At 40.7% G+C, this 23,075-nt stretch overlaps 1 protein-coding gene across 2 annotated transcripts in view; it reads left to right on the top strand.

Annotated features, from left to right (window-relative positions):
- cacng5a (calcium channel, voltage-dependent, gamma subunit 5a) overlaps positions 1-16,140 on the top strand; it is a 59,165-nt gene extending 43,025 nt beyond the window's left edge. Inside the window, exons 3-7 of one of the 2 annotated variants that reach the window (XM_051897543.1) lie at positions 3,424-3,465; positions 5,110-5,196; positions 7,038-7,178; positions 12,263-12,408; positions 13,958-16,140. In XM_051897543.1, the coding sequence (XP_051753503.1) occupies positions 3,424-3,465; positions 5,110-5,196; positions 7,038-7,178; positions 12,263-12,408; positions 13,958-14,215 (674 nt within the window). In that variant the 3' untranslated portion in view covers positions 14,216-16,140. The remainder of the gene's footprint in view (positions 1-3,423; positions 3,466-5,109; positions 5,197-7,037; positions 7,179-12,262; positions 12,409-13,957) is intronic. The other variant, XM_051897544.1, reaches the window with a different exon arrangement.
- The last annotated feature ends 6,935 nt before the right edge of the window (positions 16,141-23,075 follow it).

The following is a 23,075-nucleotide window of genomic DNA, read 5'->3' as shown; positions in this document are numbered from 1 at the left end:
TGTTTCCTCAGAAACAGAGTCTCTAGACACAGAAGTCTCATGAAGAGACATCCAGAAAGAGGGACTGCAGAAAGGGCAGTAGACCAACTCAGACCGGGTCTTAGGAGAGCAGGACTCAGCGAAGTGCTATTGACCCCTGCAAGCGAGGGGAGTTACTCTGCTCGATCCTAGGATCTACAAAGCACCTATGTTTCAAGGCGCTAAGGAGGCTGTGCACTCTAAAAAGGAACCCTCGCGAGGGGAATGCTCACAGCCTAGGGCTGATCTAACTGGGAGGCCTCGAGAGAAGCCTTCAACCTCTGACCAGACTTAGAGAGCTAAGTACTCAAACCCACCCTCAGAATGAGGAGAATACAAGCTCAACCTATTAGGTCAACCAGATTATAGGCTAGAATACAAAGGTGAGCTAGGTTAGCCAAGCCAGCCATAGTAGCGTGCTGTCTCAGGGAGGCCAGAAAGGCCAACCACCTGATAACAAGGCCTTGCTGACCGATACCCAACTGCTGGGGACTTGCATCAGCGAGGCCAACAGTGGCCAAGTACCTGGTATCGAGTCTTGACTGGCAGAGAAGTAACCATACTATGGGGAATTCACCTTCAGAGGGGCCTACTAAAGCCAAACATCTCGATGGCAAACGTTCACTGGCTGAATGTATTGATTACTAGCTGTCATGTGCCCGCTTATTAAGGGCTGGCTCTCAGGGAGGCCTGCTAAGGCCAACAAACTGAAAACAAGCAATAGCTGGTTGCCAGATACCCATGCTGCTGGGGACTTGACCTCAGAGAGGCCTGCTAAGGCCTACAATCTGAAGCAAGCCCATGCACCTCTACCAGAAACCCCAATACTGCTGGGGGAATAGCCTCCAGGGTGGCCTGTTACGGCCAGCTGCCTGGTAGCCAGTTCTATGTGGCTAAATACACTAAAAAGTACCCGCACAATAGGGAACCTGTCACAAAGAGGCCTCCTAAAGCCTACTTATCCAAAAGCAAGTCATTGCTAGCTGCTAAGAACCCCAAACCATACGGGTTTTGCCCACAGGGAGGCCCACCAAGGCCTGCTACCTGACAGCAAATTCCTGCTAGCTTTCACATACCTAAAGTGCTGGGGACTCGCTCATAGGGAGGCCTGCTAAGGCCAGCTACCCAGAGCGTGTCTTGTTGCTACAACATCCACACTGATGGGGGCACAGAGGAGCCTGTTAAGGCCTACTCTCTGACGGCATATCAAAATAGCTACCAGAAAACTCATTTACTGGGGCTGTTAACAGGGAGGCCTGTTAAGGCCAGCTACCTGACAGCGCATGTGCTGGCTGCTAGGGGCCCAACATGGTAGGGACTTACTCTGAAGGGAGGCCTGTTACCTTATAGCAAGTCTAGTAGCAGAGATGGTGACTGGGACCTATCACATCGCCAACGAGCAGTATACTCAGTAAAAACACTTTTTACCCTTTAAGCAAGGGGAGTACAAACATACGCCAACATGCCCTGGAGGAGGCCGACCTGGGCCTACTACTCCCGATGAACACGGGCGTCAGCTCGTGGCAATGCTGAGCTGCAAGGAAGTGAACTAAATGACCAGCCCGTAGTGAAGGTCAAATACTGCTCGACCTGAGCCACAATGGTGCAGGGCAGATAAAACAGAGCTATAAACGAAGTACTCAGAAAACACCTTGTTTTACAAGGGAGTACTATCTGCCTAACCCTGAGAAGTACCAGGGTGGAGGCCAACCACCAAGACACTACTCATGACAGAAATGATATCTGTACTCAGCCCCAGGGGAATGGGGGCCTTTCATAGGAAAGCCACCCACTATTAACCCAATGCTTGAATGTCTAGTACAGCGGGCTTAAGAGGAGCCTAGCGAAGGCCTACCTGAGCTCAACTTCTGAAATGCGGGCCGCAGCAAAAGCATTTACTAATCACAAAATAGAAAAAGGAAACTCATCTATTCTGCCTCTACACCAATCTGCACTATACAGAAGGGGGGCGGGCCTTGGCCAGACGAATCTCAAATGAGAGGAGGCCAGCACTAGGGATACAAAAGGGAACCTACACTCACTTAATGAGGGGTCACAGGCAGGAATGTTCAACAGACTGCCCTCACTATCCCTAGTACTAGCCTAGGCCAGCTAACAGGGTGGCCCGGGTGAGGGCCAGCCCATAACGCATAGATCTACCTGGTGCTCCTCAGAGCAGCGGCCTCTACAGAACAACTCTCAGCTGAGAGGAGGCATAATCACTCAAAATGTAACTGTAACCTGTAACTGTAATCTGCCGGCAGCGTGTTACATAATCTACAACAGCTCAGCATACACGGGACAGGGTGGCTGAGAGGATTCAGTAAACTTACCCTCTCTATCCTCCTTGGCTAGAAGTGCACTCGTCGCTGGACCTGAGGATGCAGATGACAACGCATCCTCTCCCGGCGGCTCGCGAGAGTAGGATCGCCAAGGAGGATCGCATGAGCGGTCACACCCCTCTCAAACTGTTCGGCGAGCTCCATCTGAGAGCCCCGTGATCTGAGTCTCCACTCTGCCTCAGCGCAAGCGGGACCCGAACCACCAGGTCCAGATGCTGAGCTCTCTTCCCTCGAAAAGAGAGTCCGACGAAAATGGAGTGTTCTTAACTTAGGAAAACACTACAGTTTGCACAGGCAACTCCCTCGAGAATTTGCAGTGCGTGCTCTTTCCCCAGACAGAGAACGCACAGCTCGTGTGTGTCATCTGGTGTCAAATAACGAGGACACAGATCCACACACTTAGTAAGCCTACTAGATACTAGTAGCCTACTAGTGCGTTTCATAATTGCCACGATAGTGTTTCACACAAAACAGTCCTTGAAGATGAAAAGAGGTTGACATGTTATCTGGGCGCCCCTTATATACTTGTGGGTCACATTGTTATGATGTCATGGGCTGTCGCCGGTCAATATGCTATTGCCGAGATTGGATATGTGTTTCAGACACTGGTTCCCGCGGAGGCGGATCCCCTAGCGCTCTGACGCAGCTCGAGTTCCCTTTCAAAAGGGAACTGTATTTTCATTAACTAATGCTAACGAAGATCAGTAAATACACTAACAAATGTATTGCTCATGGTTAGTTCATGTTAGTTAATGCATTAACTAATGTTTAACTAATGAACCTTATTGTAAAGTGTTACCATTATTTGTTTAAAGCCATTCAGTGATATGCATTCATTTACTTTCTGCTATCTCCTGTAAACTCAGTTTTAGTTTCCAGTCCTTTTCTCTAGCTAATCTTTTAACACTGTACATTCTTGCATGGCAGATCCTGTACCTCTTTATATTTAACTCTGCAGTGCCTTTACCTCGCAAATAGCATGCTGGAATGTTTTATAATTTTGGTAATGGGACTTTGTAAATATACAGGCAATAAGTGATTTCAGTTCCTCTTCCTTTTATAGAGTTACCAGCCCCAGCTCGAGTGTTACCAACTGTTAAATCAGGTATCCCTCTCTCTCTCTCTCTCTCTCTCTCTCTCTCTCTCTCTCTCTCTCTCGCTTTCCCTCTTTCTCTCTCTCTCTCTCTCTCTCTCTCTCTCTCTCTCTCTCTCTTCCTTTCCTTTTAGGAAGACATACTGTATACTTCTGTTCAAAAGTTTCGGGTCAGTCAGATTTTTTTAGTTAGTTCTTTTTAAAGAAATTAAAACTTTTATTCAGCAAGGATACATTAACTTAATCAAAAGTGTCAGTAAAGACTTTTATAATGTTACAGGAGATTTCTGTTTTAAATTAATGCTGTTTTTCTATTAATTAATGAATTCTGAAAAAATATATAACATGGTTTCCACAAAAATATTAAACAGCACAACTGATTTCAACATTAATAATAATAACAAATGTTTCTTGAGCACCAAATTGGTATATTATAATGATCTATGAAGGTTCATGTGACATTAAAGAATGGAGTAATGGCTGCTGAAAATTCAGCTTTGCCAACACAGGAATAAAGTACATTTTAAACTATATTAAAAAAAAAAGTTGAAAACAGTTATTATTTAAATTGTAATAATATTACTCAATATTAATGTTTTACTGCATAAAATAAATGCAAACTTGGTGAGCATAAAAGACTTCTTTCAAAAACATTAAAAAATCTTACCGACCCCAAAGTTTTGAATGGTAGTGTATTTAACAAACTTAATATAATTATTATTGCAGTGTATTGCACAGTGAAAATTCTTTTTTTCAATCAAATTCTGTTCATTTTGTTTTTTTAGATCTTGCAAAATAGATATTGTTTGCAGACACTGTGCAAGTAATTCTTAATGGATTATATAACAGGATTTTGCACTAGGGTCACATCCATATGGTCCAAATGGTTCTGGACAAGTGGGTTATTGAGTGGCCTTGTTACTAAAAAATGTTTGACCTACAAACCTTTGCACCACCAGTAGTGTAGCTGACATACTGATTGTGGTCCTATGAATTAAAAACAAATTGAATACTTTCAAATATGTGTCTAGTTTGCCTAAAACATCAGAAAAAATGTCCATTGAAAGCGTCAGGTAAACTATGGCAAATCTCACAAAACATATTTGAATTAGTTGATCACAGAGATGTAACATTTCTTCTTCTTCTTCTTAATGATAATTCTGACATGACAACTCTCGGGAGATTGGTATAGTAATAGAGATTGGCATGGTAATGGATATGGCAATGTTAATGTATTTGGTCTTAGCGGAAGAGATCTGCTACGCTGCTGCTGCTGCTGCTGCAGAGCAAGTAATAAGACTTGCTACTGCCAATGCATTTACAGACATTGCTGTGAGCATGTAAGACATGCTGCTGCTGCACATGTAACATACATGAATTAACCCCCATAGCAGATCCGATACAGGTGGAGCTGGCATATTCTATCACTTTTATCATTTAGTGTAATTATATTCTTTCCAACAATAATCTGTCAATATTTGGAAGTGTGTTGTTTTTAAAAAAAATTTATTAATTAATTAATGTATAATATCAGGGGCATCCCCAACCCTTCTGTTTAATCTAATGACATGACTTTATTTAAAACGAGTATGATAATTTTACAATAATTTTTTGCTGTCTTCACGGTAGCACTGTTCATGGTTTTATTTTTTCAAGGAGAGGAGAAGGGTCGCTGCTTCACTATAGAGTATGTGATGCCCATGAATGTTCAGATGACATCAGAATCTACGGCCAGCGTCTTGAGTGAGTGAGAGTCTCTTTTCCTAAACTTGATTTAAAAATGGCTTTGTGAATGTTGTTTAGTCACTGAGCTCTAAAGCACTAATGAGGAGAATTGATTCTACAAGACTGGAATTTCTCTCACTGCACTATGGGAGTGTTCATGCTTGGCAGGTTTGTTTAGATTAAAACAAATTTGCTCTGTGGTTCATTTGAATAAGCATGAACGCTGCCATCCCTGGTGCGCACCAAACAAGTCCACTTTCACATGAACTCTGGTGCGATTTGACGGAAATATGAATGCAACACGGACTAAAGACATCTAAACAAACCAAAAAACAAACAAACAAACAAACAAAAAAATCCTTAGGTTGGGTGTTAAAAATGACAGTGTGGACACTAAGTGAATCATGATAAATGTATCATTTTCTTTTTTGGTCCTGACCAAAAGAACAAAGAGAACCAAACTATAAGTGTAAACACACCCTAAATGTACTGCACTAGGACCTACTACTATAAATATTTAGGATTTGTTTTACTTTAGGATTTGTAAGGATTTGTTTAAGTTGTTATCTACTGAGATTTGGTTGGCTGCTGGCAGCCATTTTTGTTGATCTGGTAAGTATGGACTTCTGACACAAAAATAAATGATAAATACATATTATAAACCTCGGAACAGCCTCAAAATTGAACCACCTTAAAAAGTGTGTATAAGTGTTTCAAAGGCAATGAGTAGTTACAACATTAATTTGATTTAGCTAATAGACGTTAATTGATAACTATGGCATTCTTAAAGCAACATATTTACAGCATTTTTAACAATTCATAAAGTATTGTAGTTTCCAGGTTGTTTGCTTGTATTCACGTATTTTGTTATTATTATTATTATTATTATTATTTAGATCCAGGGTCAAATTAGATTTCGGATTTCAGATATTTTTCTGTTCAAAATTCTTAACTGTTCATTAAATATCTATGGTAGAAATTAGTAATAAAATCTGAGATGAAATGATTAAGTTGAAGTATTACATTTTCAGAAAAAGTAAAATATATGAAAATGTGTTATAGTTAGTCTTTTGACTCTTGATTTGTGCTTTGCATATGTATGTCACTGTGTCAGAGGTCTCTAGGGTTGAATGATTTTCAGTTTGTCTTAGTACCAGGAATTGATATCCAATAACACCCCGTGTTTGTCTAGTCAACTAATCAGTCTCATTTAACCCCTAACATGACACTCACATGCAGGGGCATGTCAGGAGCATTATAAATGTGTGTGTGTGTGGGTGGGTTAGGCTCAGGCACTGCTTTAAAAAAGGGGTGGCCACAAGTGACCAAAATGAGCACAATGAAAAATTCAGATAAAAACATGTTAAAATGTATAATACACGTGGTTATCTTATAGGGAGCTATTTCAACATTAAATTTAATTTAATCACTGCAACCTGATATATAGGTTGTTTCAGTGATGTTAAATATTTTTTGGCTTGAATAAAATTGAATAAATAAATTTTCTCAGTGTAGATCATAAAGTATGATATCTGTAAAGCCAATGTTTATTTCTTCCTTAAACTTTTAAATCAGATAATGTTGGTGAAATTGCACGTGATTAAAGTTGCCAGATTCCAGTGGGGGCCAGTGCCAGCTGGCCACCATGTAGGACTGCCCCTGCTCACATGAACACCAAGCCTCACATGTACAGTTCACCGAAAATTTGGTGTACAACCTGGAGTGCATTAACAAACAGACAGTTTAATTATATATTTGCTGTTTATATTTTTGTTACATTAATAATGGGATTACACATATAGGTTGTAGAAGAATCAGGTATCCATCATCAGTAATTATTTATTTGGGTTTGTTTCTAGAAATGATCCGCTCTGCTACTCCTTTTCCACTGGTCAGTCTATTCTTCATGTTCATTGGCTTTGTGCTGAGTAATATTGGACACATCCGTCCTCAACGCACTATTCTGGCCTTCATCTCTGGAATCTTCTTTATCCTGTCAGGTGGGTTTGAGTTCAAAGCTGTAAAAAGTGTGGTAGGAAAAGGTTACATCCATATTTACAGTAGGAATGAATCGTGTAATTTTTTTTGGCAATAATATACTTTTTTATAATCACTTTTAGAGTACTAGAATTCTATTATAATGGCTGAATGGATAAAAAACATATGTAACCCTTGTTCCCTGAAGGAGGGAATGGATACGTCTGAACTGACTGACAAATTGGGTAATGCTTTGAGAGACCAATCTACTTAGAGTGCATATTGGCATTCAATAATTGCATCTAGCTGCTCTGTCCTGCAGCGTGGGTAGAAATGAGCAGCAGGTGCTGCTTCCACTGAGGAGCCAAGCTAGTAACTTGGCCATACAGCAAAGGCACAGTGACTGTGGCGACGGGACATACATCTCCATTCGCATACTTGCGTAGGTCCTGGGGCCAGCTGTGTGCCAGTGCATCCATGCTGAGAGTCTCCTCGGTCAGGGAGTAAAACAACTGGCAATGGGTCGAGTCCGGAGAGGCAAACAGGTCTACCTGTGTGGCTCCAAAGATGTCCCATATCAACTGGACTGCCTGTATGCCAGTAGGACGTCGATCTCTGTCTGTAAGACGGGGCATCGCTGCTCTGCACAGAGGTGAAGTGGATGCCCCTGAGCTTGAGGGACGCTGGGCGAACTGAATTGCATAGCTGAGTCTGATGGTATGGATGAGCCAGCGAGACAGGCTGGGGAGTGCTAGCCAGGCTCCCAGACACCTTGCAAGCAGGACCAATGGGACCACAGACGTTCCAGGGGTGGGGCAGCAAAGTGGAACACAGGTACTCGACTTGGCAGGCACTGGGGCGGCCACGAAGTGGAGTCTGAGTGTGGCAGCACTTACCTGGTTCCAGGGTGGGGCAGAGGGTGCGTGAGAAGAGGGGAATGGGAGTGGCAAGGCATCTGTACTGCGTCGCACACTGCCGTCCGCGCCCTCTTGTGACCCAGAGATAAAGGAAACTGCTCTTTTGTTGAAAATGTGGGTACTGCTGGGCTCTGGGGAGCCAGCGGCAGAACAGAAACAAAATGAAACAAAAGATTCTCCACCTGGCCCTCCTCCAGGGGAGGGAGTAGTGCGTTCACCATCTCCTGAAGAGTAGATCCTCCCATCTCTGGGTCACCCGTCTCAGGGCCGCTTGCCCTTACACCTGCCGCCTGGTTTGGTGGGGGGCTGGATGGGCAGGGCACTCCTCCTACGGCCGGCTGACTGCTGCCTAGGTGGAGGCTGCCGCTTAGGCTGAGCAGGCGCGGAGGCGGCCGCAGGGGGACATCCTCGGCAATGAGCAAGCGGAGGCGCTGCAGCCGGCGACTGGGTGGAGGCAGCAGCTGGTCGCCGGGGTAGGATGTGCTTGATTGCCTCCGTCTGCTTCTGTGCCGCTGAAAACTTCTGGACCACGTTTTCAACAGCGTCACCGAAGAAGCCGGCCTGACAGACAGAGGCAATGAGGAACCGAACCTGGGGGTCAGGGTCACCAAGAGGTAGCGGTCTTGGGACACAGTTGCATCGGCACTGACCCCACCATCGAGGGTAATGAGGGAGGAAGAGGGACCAGACCGGCATCAGGCAGAATAAGGTGCCGTCTACGATCTAGTCACCTCTTCATGCACAAGAAAGGCACTGGGGCGAGGCACTGAGAACCAGCATGGGCCGCCCCAAGAAACCAATCGTCCACCATGTTCGGGACATGGTGGTGGATTCCACTCAAGCCTGATGCTCACGGCAGCCCAGGATAGCAGTCAGCTCTGGGTCTGGCTCGGGCAACGTTGCCACACCCAAAGGGGGCAGTACAGCCGAATCTTCATCCCTGGAGGACATAAGCTCACTCTCCTATGCAGCGGCCGATCTGGTCATCCGCCGGAGCCCCATAGGAATGACTGGTACCGCGTGAGATGGACCAGGATGCTCTCTAGGAAGCTCCACGGCTTGCGGTGTAGAAGAGGAATGAGGGGCCTAAGGAGGTTGTCTCGACGGGGTATTCCTCACTGTGATCCTCAGGTCCCCAAGGCTATTAACTGAAGTAGGCTTCTTCTGAGGTGGTCTCGACACCGCAACGGTCAAGTCAAGTCATCTTCATTTATATAATGCTTTTTACAATACAGATTGTTTCAAAGCAGCTTCACAGTGATAACAGGAAAATTAATGGACAGAGATTGTTTTGGCTTTACAGCAGCTCTAGGAATAAGTTGTGTCCTGTTCCCACAGTAAGAACATGAGGCATCCATGAATGCCACTTCAGAGTGCCTATGGCCCAAGAATGTGAGGCAGTGTTCATGACCGTCAGACAGAGCCAGGTAACGACCGCATCCAGAAACACATGGTTTGAATGACATCTTGAAAAAGACACAGGGTCAAACCGTGTAAGCTCTTTCAGGAATTTGCTCTCTGCGGTGCTGAAGCGCACAGGGAAATGGCCGTGGCAACACAAACAGGATGATAGTGCAAGCCTGTTGTGAGCACTCTCATTGAAGGCGCTACCTCTTTAAGCTGAATTAGCAGCAACCCACTGAAGTGCACGCTCGGGGAGAGCCGTGAAAACAGCTGTTTTTGTCTCACTTTCTCGTGGGATCGCAACCACCACTGTCCACGCTGTCACACCAACACCAGCTCGCAGAGGCTCCTTCCTGAAGAATGACTCGTCTGAGTTAAAGACTCTCAGTAAATTTGCAGAGCAGGAACAACACATCCACTCGGCTCTGAAGCGAAAAGCAAATATGCGACGCACATGCTGCTCATTTATACCTGCGCTGCAGGACAGAGCAACTGATTGCAATTATCCCATGCCAATGTGCATTGTCTCGTTTTAGTTACACTCGAAGTAGATTGGTTTCTCAAAGCGATCCCCAATTCGTCGGTCAGTTCCGACGTACAGCGAACATCACCGAATGAAAGGGAACTAAGCATTAACTAAGAAAAACGGTAACACTTTAGATTACAGCCCGGAAAGTACTGCATAATTACAATGAATTTACAGTGTAATTTTTGATAATTATAGTGTACCTATAAAGTAAGTACGTGTAAGTATAGGGGAACAATATGTAAAGTCTTGGGAATAAAGGGGTAACAACCAGGAAAATAACAAATTATTTATACTGTAAGTATTTTAGAACTAAGGGGTACTTATACTATTATGATAGACAACAATCTTACGTTTGGGAGCAATTTAGCGAGAAAGTGCACTGATTAAGTTGTTTCAAGGCAAGTAGAAAGAACTATTGCAATCTTTTTTAATACATGGGGAAATATACTTTAGTTTCATGTAGTTACAGGGTAAGTATGACATTGGCCGTGAATAAAATAAAATAAAATTAAAAAAAATCTGATATCACTGACTCCGAAACTTAATTAAAAACAGGTCTACAACACTTATTATTCATTTTTTTTTAAATCAACTTTTCATTTCAAATTCTAAAGTCCTGACAGAAAGTAACATGTTTTGTCCTTTTTTGGTTGTTGTTGTTGTTGTTTCTCTTGCTTGGCTTCCTCCTCCTCTTGTTTCTCAACTGATGAATCTTAAGAAGGAATCCCATTGCTATTCTGTATTAAAAGAAAATACAGTACACCCAGAAATTTTCTCATGGTTTAGGCTATTCATCTTTTCGCTTCCGAACAACTGTCACCAGCACCTGCATGAGAGTTGACTTTGCGTCCGACGAAGCATATTGTAATGAGCAACGTGAAGCTTTCATGACATTCTCGCGGGAGATTCATGTGAAACTCGCGCGAGAACTGCCGTCTCTGTTATTCTGTCTTGTTTGTTTCTCATTATCATTATCTGTTATTCTGTGTATTTTGTTGTGAGCATTAATTTAAAAAAAAAAAAAAAAAACGGCATCCAACATCCCCGTGACTTTTCGCGTGAGTTTCTCGGCACGCTTACGTCACACTTCAAGTTACGTCAAGCAAGAACTCTCAACCCTCTCATGCACGCGCAGGTGACAGTTGGTCGAAAGTTTAAAATTTTTAAATATTTGGTATTTTTCCTACAAATACGTATCGTTTCACTTCAGAAGACATTGATTCATCCATTGGGGTCGTATGGATTACAGTTGTTATTGCTGTATGTGCTGTTTGATGCTTCGACTTTTAGGAACACATGAGCTTGCATTATAAAGCGTTCCCAGATATGATTTATTTTTCTAAAAACCTTTGTTTGTGTTCATCTTAAGAAGGAAAGTCATATACATCTCAGATGGCATGAGGGTAAAAGATGGGTAAACGGTGAGCACATTTCCGGGTGTACTGTATTTTCTTTTAATACAGAATAGCAAATGACATGGGATTCCCTCTTAAGATTCATCAGTGGAAAGAAAGATAAAGAAGAAGAGGAACAAGAGGAGGAGGTAGCCAAGCAAGAGAAATGAATAAGAAGTGTTGTAACTTTAAATCTGTTTTGAAATAAGTTGTTTTTCAAATAAAGGTTTCCGAGTGATAATTACTTACCCTGTAACTACATGAAACAAGAGTGTAACAAGCACCGCTTTAATTTACGGCCCGCAATGTCATACTTACCCTGTAACTACATGAAACAAAAGTATATTTCCCCATGTATTAAAAAAGATTGCAATAGTTCTTTCTACTTGCCTTGAAACAACTTAATCAGTGCACTTCCTCGCTAAATTGCTCCCAAACGTAAGATTGTTGTCTATCATAATAGTATAAGTACCCCTTAGTTCTAAAATACTTACAGTATAAATAATTTGTTATTTTCCTGGTTGTTACCCCTTTATTCCCAAGACTTTACATATTGTTCCCCTATACTTACACGTACTTACTTTATAGGTACACTATAATTATCGAAAGTTACGCTGTAAATTCGTTATCTAAAGAGGTAATCTAAAGCGTTACCAGAAAAACTAAAATAATAACAATAATTTCAAAAAAAAAAAAAAAAAAACTTCTGAGAAAGCAATTCATGCTTGAAGACTGTCCAGAAGAAATAGGTGACAACTGTGTTCAATTCTCAGAACTTCTCTGAAAGCCAGATAACTTTTTTTTTAGTTCAGTATGCTTCACTCTTCCTCTTTTTTTCCTGGCTCATTTTCTCTTTATTTCAGGTCTGTCCCTGGTGGTTGGTCTGGTCTTGTATATATCCAGTATTAATGATGAGATGTTGAACAGAACGAAAACGAATGAAGCTTATTTCAGTTATAAATATGGCTGGTCTTTTGCTTTTGCTGCAGTCTCCTTCCTGCTTACTGAGGTAACACTTCTGCTTATCTTTTCATCTTTGTGTATATATTAAAAACAGTGGGTCTCATTCACTAACTGTGCGTAAAATCTGTATTGATTATTTTTTTTAATAAATTAATTTACCAATTAGTTCACACAGAAATTGTTTAAATTTAGAACCAATAATCAAGCTCATACTCCCAGTGGCCTAATAAACATGTGTATATACAGTATATTACTTTGTGTATATATGTGTGTGTGTGTATATATATATATATATATATATATATATATATATTACAGAATTACTTTCAGGTCAGATGTTTTTTCATCCCTTGATTTTCAATGGCAAGTTACCCTGGACAATTCCAGTAAAGCCAAAACTGCTTTCAACACTCCCTCAGTGCTGGTTCAGATTTGGGCTTATGCCCCAGTCATTAATTTAAAGACTGTTAAACAATACCATAATTAATAATAATTTATTCAAATAGACATTTTTTTCCAGTTGGCTGGCTGTCTTGATTGAGGGTGTCTTGATTAGGGAGCTCCTTGTTGGTCAGGACCCCGTGCGACTCTGCACAGTGGCACATTGGAAGGTGGATGCTTGGGAAGTAAATGACTGGACCTCAGTTTCTTCATTACCACCTGCTGTGTATGGCTGCATTGGAGAGAACAAGAGAGATTGCAGTTATGTTTACTTGAAAATTCAATTTAAATATTTGGTAATACTTTATTTTGATGGTCCACTTTAGACATTCTACTAACTATACGTAACTTTGCAACTACATGTCAACTTATTCTACATACCCTAACCCTAAAACCAAACCTAACAGTCTACTGTCTACTACTGTCTAATGTGAGTTAGTTGACATGTAGTTGCAAAGTTACTTACAGCTAGTAGAATGTCTAAAGTGGAACATCAAAATAATTTTAATCTGATTCACTTGAATAAAAATATTACTGTGTTGTGATTTGCTCCTGTATTAGGTCACTCTCTGCCTCCTAGAGCACCACTCAAGATTGTAGCGATCCTTTCATCAAAAGCAGATATATCAAATGGTCTTGGTCCACCACCTGTCTCTTTTTTCCTTAGTTTGCAATGAAATTCTTCTTTTTGCATTAAACAACTTTTTTTAACCTCTGCAACCAAATATTTGATGAAACCGCACCAATGGCCTCCATTACCGCATCTCATGCTACTTATTTGCCCCTGCCTGTTACCCTTGTGGACACACTTTTGCACAGCATGTCTTTTCTGGCTTCCAACCTCAAAATCTCCCATTCATTGATAAAAGTTTTTGTAGTTGTTAATGTTGTTTTATCTTTATCTTTTGCCTAAGCAACATCTTTCACTATAACTTTCTCTGCACTTGTGCTGTGGTGCAGAAAGCCTTAACATGGAGTTGGTTTGGGTTTGTTTGTTTTTGTTTTTTGTGCATGTACAAGTATGAAAAATCAACACAGTAATTAATGAATGAGACTCAATGAGTATCCTAGATGCCCAAAAGAAATGTAAAATATTTTGATGTATTTTATTAATTTCACACATTCTACAGTCTCTCTCTGTTTGTCACCATCAGGCAGCAGGTGTGATGTCTGTCTACCTGTTTATGAAACGGTACACTGCAGAGGAGATGTACAGGCCACACCCAGGTTTCTACAGACCACGCCTCAGTAACTGTTCTGACTATTCTGGTCAGTTCCTGCATCCAGATGCCAGGGCTCGTGGACGCAGCCCCTCAGACATCTCCAGTGTAGCATCCCTCCAAATGAATTCAAACTACCCTGCCCTTCTCAAGTGTCCTGACTATGATCAGATGTCTTCATCGCCCTGTTGAGATTGCAAATACACATTAGTGATATCTGAGAAGAAGAGAGCTCTACAGCTAATTCTTGAAGATGCTGTGCCCAGAAATGGCTTTGGCACTGGAGATCATGTGTGTTTGGACGTTATTTACTTGTCTTTGAGAGCTTTCAGTACCAATGCAGTTTTTCCTGAGTTTAATACATCAGTTGATGGTATCATGTTATTTGCAGTGCACCACACTGATGTGCAGCAAATAGTAGTTATCGCTGCCTTTTTCTTAAAGGTGTGGGTTTTATTTTAGAATATTTTTATTCAAACAGTCAGTTGGTTCTTTGCAATTTTTTAATCAAAACTGCAGTTTTAATTTAAAAAAGATGTATGTTTAAAAAAACCCATAAAACTAGAAATGATGGTATAAAATAAGTATTTAAATTATTAAAATTATTGACTAATCGCAGCCATGGACCGGCATGCCTGTTTGTTAAAGCACTTACTAGAAAAGAATATAATGTGACACCATTAATATGCACTTGTCCTTAATAACCATAACACAGAGCTTAAATATTGATGTTTTATGTTATTTTTATGTGTTGTGGTGTCACTGAGGAAACTAGTTGTGGTCTTTAGATGAAAATGAATTTTGTGTTTGATATGAATGTTAATATTATTCTAGACTTCTAGATTATTTATTTTATTTATTTATTTATTTTTTATTTTTATTTATTTAGTTATTTATTTTCTTACACTTTATTTTGATGGTCCGCTTTGGACATTCTCTTGACTATAAGCAACCTTGCACCTACATTTCAACTAATTCTCAATAGACTATTAGTTTAGTATTAGTAGGCTGTTATGGGTAGGGTTATTAGAATAAGATATTAGGGTTAATAGAATAAATTGACATGTACTTGCAGAGTTACTTAAATTCAGGAGAATGTCTGTTGGGGAGGGGGAATCAAAATAAAGTGTTAGCAGATATTAAGTACACAGTCTACTAATACTCTACTAATACTCTATTAAGAGTTAGTAGACATGTAGGAACAACTTACTTATTGTCAACAAAATGTCTAAAATGTGTTACTTTTTGTTATATGCTAGTGCTTTACATTCTGATCTAATCAGAAGATCAACACATCAATGCTGGGTTAAATATGGACAAACCCAGCGATTGGGTTGTTTTCACCCAGCCATTTTTTTTTTTTTTTTCAACAAAATTTTGGGTTAATTTTAAGTCAGCCATATAGTAATTTTTAATCAATAGTTGAGTTAAATAAACAGCTTCACAAACGAGGGTCATGGATTTGCACAAAACATTAACATGACGGCACATGCTAGTCGACGAGTTGAATCAACTCCACAGCAACTACATGAATTTATCCACTAACCATTCAGAAACGTCCAGTTGCACTTCTTCTTGAGTCTTTCCATCAGTGTCCCACTCTGGTTTGAACAATGTAAGGCTGAACACCATTACTGACACTCATCATGTTGGTTGCGTGAGAGTCTCCAGCTTTGTTGTTGTTGAGCACGAGCTGTTAAAGCTCCGCCCTCTTTTGAAAAGCGTGCTGGGAGCGGCAGCTCATTTGCATTTAAAGGGACGCACACAAAAACTGCATGTTTTTGTTCACACCCAAATAGTTGCAAATTTGACAAGCTATAATAAATGATCTGTGGGGTATTTTGAGCTGAAACTTCAGACACATTCTGGGGACACCAGAGACTTATATTACATCTAATATTACAATTATATTACATCTATTACATCTTTAACCGAACCGCTGGGTTTGTCCATATTTAACCCAACTTGGGTTGTTTTTAACCCAGCATTTTTTAGAGTATATTATAAGAAATAAATAGTGTATTATTGATTGTTTCACTGCGGTATATATTATAAAAAGAATAAACATGTAAAATTCTATGTATGTTTTATAATAAATTTCTCCACTGTATATATATATATTCCAATTGTTATGATTTATGTATTACAAATTATTATAGATTAATTAGAGTTTCCTCTCTTTATTATGAAAGAGAGAGTTGGCCTATTGAACCCTTACAAGATTTAATCAAAATAATCTCTGTCTTCTTCTTGCATATACCATACATTGCTAGTTGAATTTGTCTGAAAACAAAGAGCCAGTAAGAAACAAAAGCTTAAAATAAGAACATATACTGTATATTCTGTTACTCATGCTCAAGATGGCAAAGCAACTCACCCAAAGGAAAATGTTATTCCAATTTTTGGCCGTTAAATTTAGTGAATTTTATATCTTATGATTTCCAAACAACTATGTGAATATCACAATGAAGGATTGCCAGAGGAAAGAATAGGAGTTAATATCTCTGGTAGTCCGAAATGTACAGCACATCAAATAATTTTTGCCACTTTCTTCTTAAAGTCATCTTCTTTTTTTCTTTTTTCCAGAACATAATACTGTTTCATTGAACTTTTGTACATATGGGCCATAAAGAAGTTTAACATGTAAATATGTTAGACTTTTATATTGATGTTACACTATACTAACATGCAGCCACTGTGTAGGAAGTGTGTAGTATGAAATATATTACATGATTTTAAAAGGTACACTATAGAAAAGTTAACATTTAATTCTTAATTAGAAATTAATTTCTTAGAAAAAACTGCATTCTTTTCTTACCCAATCTCACTACAGTAAGCTTACAATAATGATACATATTCAGTGTTGGGTTTGATAATTCATGTCCTTAAAGAAAAAAAGGTCCAGCTTCTATGACAGCAGATATATTACTTACTAGTCAGGAGAACATATTTTTTGAAAATACATTAGAATTTTCTTCTTAGCATCAGAAATTTCTAGCTTGTCATATCTGTTCTGATATGGAAAACATAAGCAAACATATTTTAAACCATCAGATTCATCCAAGCAGAATAGCAATGCTTGACCACAATTGATGTAAAAATTTTCCTCCATATTCAGAGAAACTTGCAATTTTATGTTTTAACTACAGGTGGATACAGGAATCCCAGAAATTCTCAGTGTACCTTAATCTGCTTTTATAAATTTAGAAAAAGTGTGTACGGAATGTATATTTTTCAAATACAAAAAGTTTACACATTAAAAATTTTGTCATTATATACTCATCTTCAAGTCATTTCAAATCTGTATGACCAACTTTGTTCTGTGATTCAAAAGATATTTTGAAAGTCACTAGGGTACAAACAACACTGGACCCAATTGACTTTCATGGTATGGAAAGAAAAAAGAAAAAGAAAGAAAGAAAAAAAAGACTTTCTTTCTTTTTTTTTTTACAGAATTGTTCAAAGTAACTTCTTTTGTGTTCCACAGAAGAAAGAAAGTCATACAGGTTTGAAAAAACATGAAGGTGAGAAAACAATGACATTTATAAAAATTTTTGGTGAATTATCCTTGATGTGAAAGATAAAGATGTGAAATGAACTTTTACAGTTGTTTCATATGTGCAATATACAATAGAGATTAAACAGTAATTTCTCTGTGACTGTTGGTTTGTCAACGAAATAATTCCAAAATATATTACAGCTTGCTGTGCTATTCAATTAAATTACGTTCCCTTTCAGTCGGTCACGTTCAACATTATTTCAGAACATACTGACGAATGGGGTCTCACCCAAAAGCCCAATCACCTTCGAGTGGTAACAAAACGAGCGGAATTTGCATTGCGATCTCCGCCCCGCTCTGTGGGTATATAAGGACCAGCACGAGCATACTTGCTTTTGCTTCTGAGCCAAGCACTTCTCTGCTTTGCAATCACCGGAGTGTTTCATACGAGTCTTCAGTTGGTGTTGGTGTGACGGTGCGGTTCAGTGGATATCGTCTAGAACAGCTTCCTGCTTTCTGTTTCCAGCTTCTGCGGTCTCCCCTGGGTGCTTCAACCCTTCTAAAAGAGCTTTTTCTATTTTTTTAAATAGAATTTCTCTCATGATAGGCATTAATCATGTTTACATGACAAACTCGAGAGCTTTGAAGGCGGTCAGAAGTAAAGATGACAATCTCGATCTGACAATTTCTTTTTAATCACATAAGGGCCAGTATAACGAGCTTGCAATGACCCACCAAGCACCGGTAACAACACCAAAACTTTGTCACCGGGGCTAAAACTCCGTTCTCTGGCTTTCTTATCCAAACCAAGTTTTCATCTCCTCTTGCGCTTTTCACAAGATTTTGCTTGGCTTATTCATATAAACGTGCATAAAATTGTGAAACATACTCAGGAAGAGTGCTGCTTTTTGGATCAGAGAGCCATTTTTCTTTTAATATGGTCAAAGGACCGCTCGGATTGTGGCCAAAAACCAGTTCTACAGGGCTAAACCCAAGTGATTCTTGTACCACTTCTCGTGAAACAAAAAGCAACCAAAGAATTCCTTCCTCCCAGTCTCTCTCAAGCTCAAAACAATAAGAAGCATAGACTTTAAGGTCTGGTGAAACCTCTCCAGTGCACCCTGACTCTCAGGATGATAGGCAGTGGAGACGTTATGCTTGATACCAAGTCGTTTAAGCACTTGAGAAAAAAACGTACGAGACATAAAATTTGTTCCCTGATCACTTTGTATCATGTTTGGTAAACCAAAAACTAAAAATAACTTGATGAGTGCCTTAGTGATCGCTCTAGCGGTGACGGAACGCAAAGGAACTGCCTCAGGAAAACGCGTAGTCGCACACATAATAGTTAACAGGTACTTGTATCCAGACTTTGAACGTGGAAAAGGAAAAGGAAAATCCACTTTATCTGAAACGAAACGATCAACAGACTTGGCCATAGAACGAGTAACTGCGCACGCAGTGAAAACATCAGGATACTTAAGTGCACAATCATCAGCGCTAACAATGAGCGGTACAGAGACAACTTCAGGTGATACACTAGCATAACTCCACAGACTACTTCCAGCTAAATCATTTCCTAAAATGAATGTTACATCAGGAACTGGAAGAGATGAACGAACACCCACTACCACGCCGCCAATTCAGATTTCAAATTAATTCTGTGTAACAGAACCTCCATAACTCCCATTTCAATATCTCGAACTAGAGCAGCACTACCCGTGGCAGTCTCCTTTGACAATGGCAATACCCCCTTCTAAGATAAATGAAAGACTGGCACCCGTATCCTGAAGAATACGGATGGGCACAGGCTTATTCAAACTGGAAATGAACACAGTTCCACAATGCAGGAAAGGTCCATAACCAGTTTTAGTGAGACGAACATCACCATCAGACTCAGGCGTAATGCAGTCAAATTTCGGACTGGAATCAACGGGGATCAAACCAACAGATTTTGTATTTGACTTCCTTTTAAGAACAGGGCAGTTTGCAATTAAATGACCAGAGGCCTTACAATAAAAGCAAACCCTATCACCAGTCAAAACGGTAGGCTTATTACTGAACGATTTACGAGGCAACACAACAGGTAGATCAACAGGAATTTTATCTCGTGGTTTTTGAGATTACCTTACCGGTAATCACGCATTGCAAGAGCAATGACCAGACATTTTCAGGCCACTTTAAAAAAGCTGCAACTCTCTTGAAAAGACAAAAATACTTCTCAACGTCCTTCTCACAAAAAGGAGGGACCATCCTCCGATTTCAGCAACATCAAAATCATCAGAGGCAGCGAGAGCCGCCTTAGAGCTCATCTCTAATTCCATTCGTTTCACAGCAAACTGATGATCAAGTTCACGCTTTCACAACTCTAATTTGGCGTTTTCTAGCTCTAATTCTTTTTATTTAATTGCCAGCTCTCTTAATCGAATAGTATTTTCACTTACTGAAGGATCAGCCACTTCCTCCAAAACACTAGCATTTTCTCACGGCATTTGTAAAACGCCCAACTCAACCAGAGAGCCTTTAAGGACGTTTCGCAAAGTTTCCTTCAAAGTCTTATACCTAGGAGCTATTTCAATTTTATAAGACTCTGCAATTTGCAATAACTGCTCTTTTGTGCATGATAAAAGCAGTTCCTCAGAAGGAGACTCCCAAAATATATCAACTACCGAAGTCATTTCGATGCACTTACAAAAATAACGAAATAATGGTTTCAACATGTGATTTTCACAAAACATTCATAAATGAATTAAACCACTAAATCATTTACACAAATCTTCAATTTACCTGACTAAGTAAAATATAAACTAAATTTGGCCGCTATACTAAATTACCACAAATAATACGAATTAAGAATGAACTTAAGTTACCGATTTAAATTTACAAAGTGAATAACCAAAAGCGATCCCACAACACGTATTTACCCCATTCAAACATTAAGTTAATTCCCTAGTCTTCAGTGGCGTTAGGGGCTCAATGCCACTTTAAATGCTGAAATCATGAACACCTGCACACCGATCCCATTGACAAGATCAGCCGCAGGTGAACTGAAGTGCACCTCCACTCCGAATAACCACTAAAATAACAAAAATAAATAAAGTGGCAGGTTCAAATCTACCTGTCGACTACAAAATAAATAGAACAAATACTCACTTGGGACACCAGTAGTTATTCACAGACGAAAAATAATCCAAACAATCACGACGAAAACATGGCCATACACATCTTTTCTCCCACATTATAATAAAATAATAATAATAATAATAATAATTTTAGACGAGCCCCCAATTATGTTACAGCCACTGCCATGACACAAAAGAGGGATAACACAAAGGCTCGGTCAAATAGGGGAATTTATTGAAATAACATAATTTAAACAATGGGTGGGAGAAATTAAATAAAAAGCAAATAATTAAATAAAATACATACTACATGTAACAGCTACTTTTGCTGGTGGCCAGGGTGATGGTGTGGGCTTCCCCAACGAGACAACCTCCTTGCGCCACACCCCCCTTGCAAACACCACAAGCTGTAGAGTTTCCGGCTGAGTTTTCTGGTCCCTCTCGTCAAGGTCCCATCATCTCATTCGGGGCTCCCGCCCGCTGCTGCCTTTACAGCCTCAGCCTTCTCAGCCCCCTTGCTGCCTCCTCCACTCCCGCTCGGCCTCAGCCTTCTCAGCCCCCCTGCAGCCTCCTCCACTCCCGCTCAGCCACAGCAGCAGCCTCCACCTAAGCCGCAGCGAGGAGATGGCCGCAGATGGCCTGCCCCTCCCAAACCTGCCAAGCACCAGGCGAAGCGGCGATCCTAAGACGGGCAACATGGAGATAGAGACATCAGCTCTGAGGGAGATGGGAGCAGGACCAATCCTTCCCCCGGAGGAGGGAAAAATGACGCATTCGTCCTATTGATTGGTTTACAGCGATCAACCTGAAAGACGCATACTTTCATGTCTACATTCTTCCTCAATACAGACCATTCCTTCGGACATACCAGTACATGGTTCTCCCTTTCGGGTTGTCCCTATCTCCCTGTGTCTTCACGAAGGGCGCGGAGGTAGCCCTGGCTCCACTCAGGGAGCAGGGTGTTCACATCCTCAACTATCTTAATGACTGGCTGATTCTAGCTCACTCTTGAGAACAGTTGTGCGAGCACAGGGACTTGGTGGCCGTTCAGGTCAACTGGTAAAAGAGCAGACAATCTCTTTTCTCAGTATGGAAATAGACTCGGTCACCATGTTCACACAGCTTACAAGCGAGTCAATTCGAGGACGAGAGAGGTCCAACTGAAACTTGTCAATTGCCTCAAGTTGCTAGCAGTACGGCTTGCTTTATACCCTGCTGAAGGACAAGCACATTCTGGTCTGCACGGACAACACTGCGACCGTAGCATACATCAACTGTCAAGGTGGTCTATGCTCCCGCCGCATGTCGCAACTCGCTCGCCATCTCCTCCTATGGAGTCAGAAACATCTGAAGTCGCTTCGTGACATTCATATCCCGGGCAAGCTCAATCAAGAAGCCGACAAGCTCTCACGAAAGCACTCATGCCCCGGAGAATGGAGACTCCATCCCCAGACGGATCAGCTGATTTGGGAACGCTTCGGAGACACTCATTTCCAGTTGTTTTATTCCCTGAACGAGGGCATCCTCAGCACGGATGCGCTGGCACACAGCTGGCTGCGGGGCCTACGCAAGTATGCATTTTCCCCAGTCAGTCTTCTCGCACACACATTGTGCAAGATCAGGGAGGATGAGGAGCAAGTCCTCATGGTTGCGCCCTATTGGCCTGGCCGGACTTGGTTCTCCAAACTTGTACTCCTCACTCCTCACGCTGCTCCTTATATACCCACAGAGAGGGGCAGAGATCACAATGCAAATTCCACAGACCAAAGTACTCAGCGTACCATTGGCTCGTTTTGTTACCTCTCGAAGGTGATTGGGCTCTCGGGCGAGACCCCATTCGTCAGTATGTTTGGACCTAATGTCTCCATTCCCTCCTTCAGGGAACGAGGGTTACATACGTAACCTAGACGTTTCCATATGTGAAAAATTAGGCAAAATGAGTTGCGATGAGCAAATTTTCAAAAATGACTTATTGTTATTAACTTCAAAATGATGTATGATTTGTTGCAATCAGAAAAAAATAAATGGGCTATGCCTGTTTGAAGTCGACAGAGTCAGCAAAGTCAATTTTGAGAAAAATCAAGTTAAAGTTTTCTGAAGGTTCCAAAGCAATATCACCTTGCAACCATACTTTAAAATCCCTGTTAATAACACCAAATTTGGCTCACACCAAGTCAAAACCCAAATATCTATAGGAAAAATATATATTCAACTTTTTTTTATGATACAACAATTGTTTGATTAACATTAATGAAACAGACAGCCTACAGTCTCGTGGACTTAACGAACATGAGTACGTGGCAGCCATCGTAAAGCTGGATTTATACTTTAGCCTGGCTCCACACCACGAGCCTCCGCTGACTGCGCACGCATCTCCCCAAACGGACGAGATGTTTATACTCAACGTGCTCGCCGTTTTTCTATTCTTTGA

This window comes from Ctenopharyngodon idella, chromosome 6, assembly GCF_019924925.1.
Source record: "Ctenopharyngodon idella isolate HZGC_01 chromosome 6, HZGC01, whole genome shotgun sequence".
NCBI classification, from domain to species: domain Eukaryota; kingdom Metazoa; phylum Chordata; class Actinopteri; order Cypriniformes; family Xenocyprididae; genus Ctenopharyngodon; species Ctenopharyngodon idella.
The sequence above is the reverse complement of the archived record's forward strand: the minus strand, read 5'-3'. Positions and strand labels throughout refer to the sequence as shown.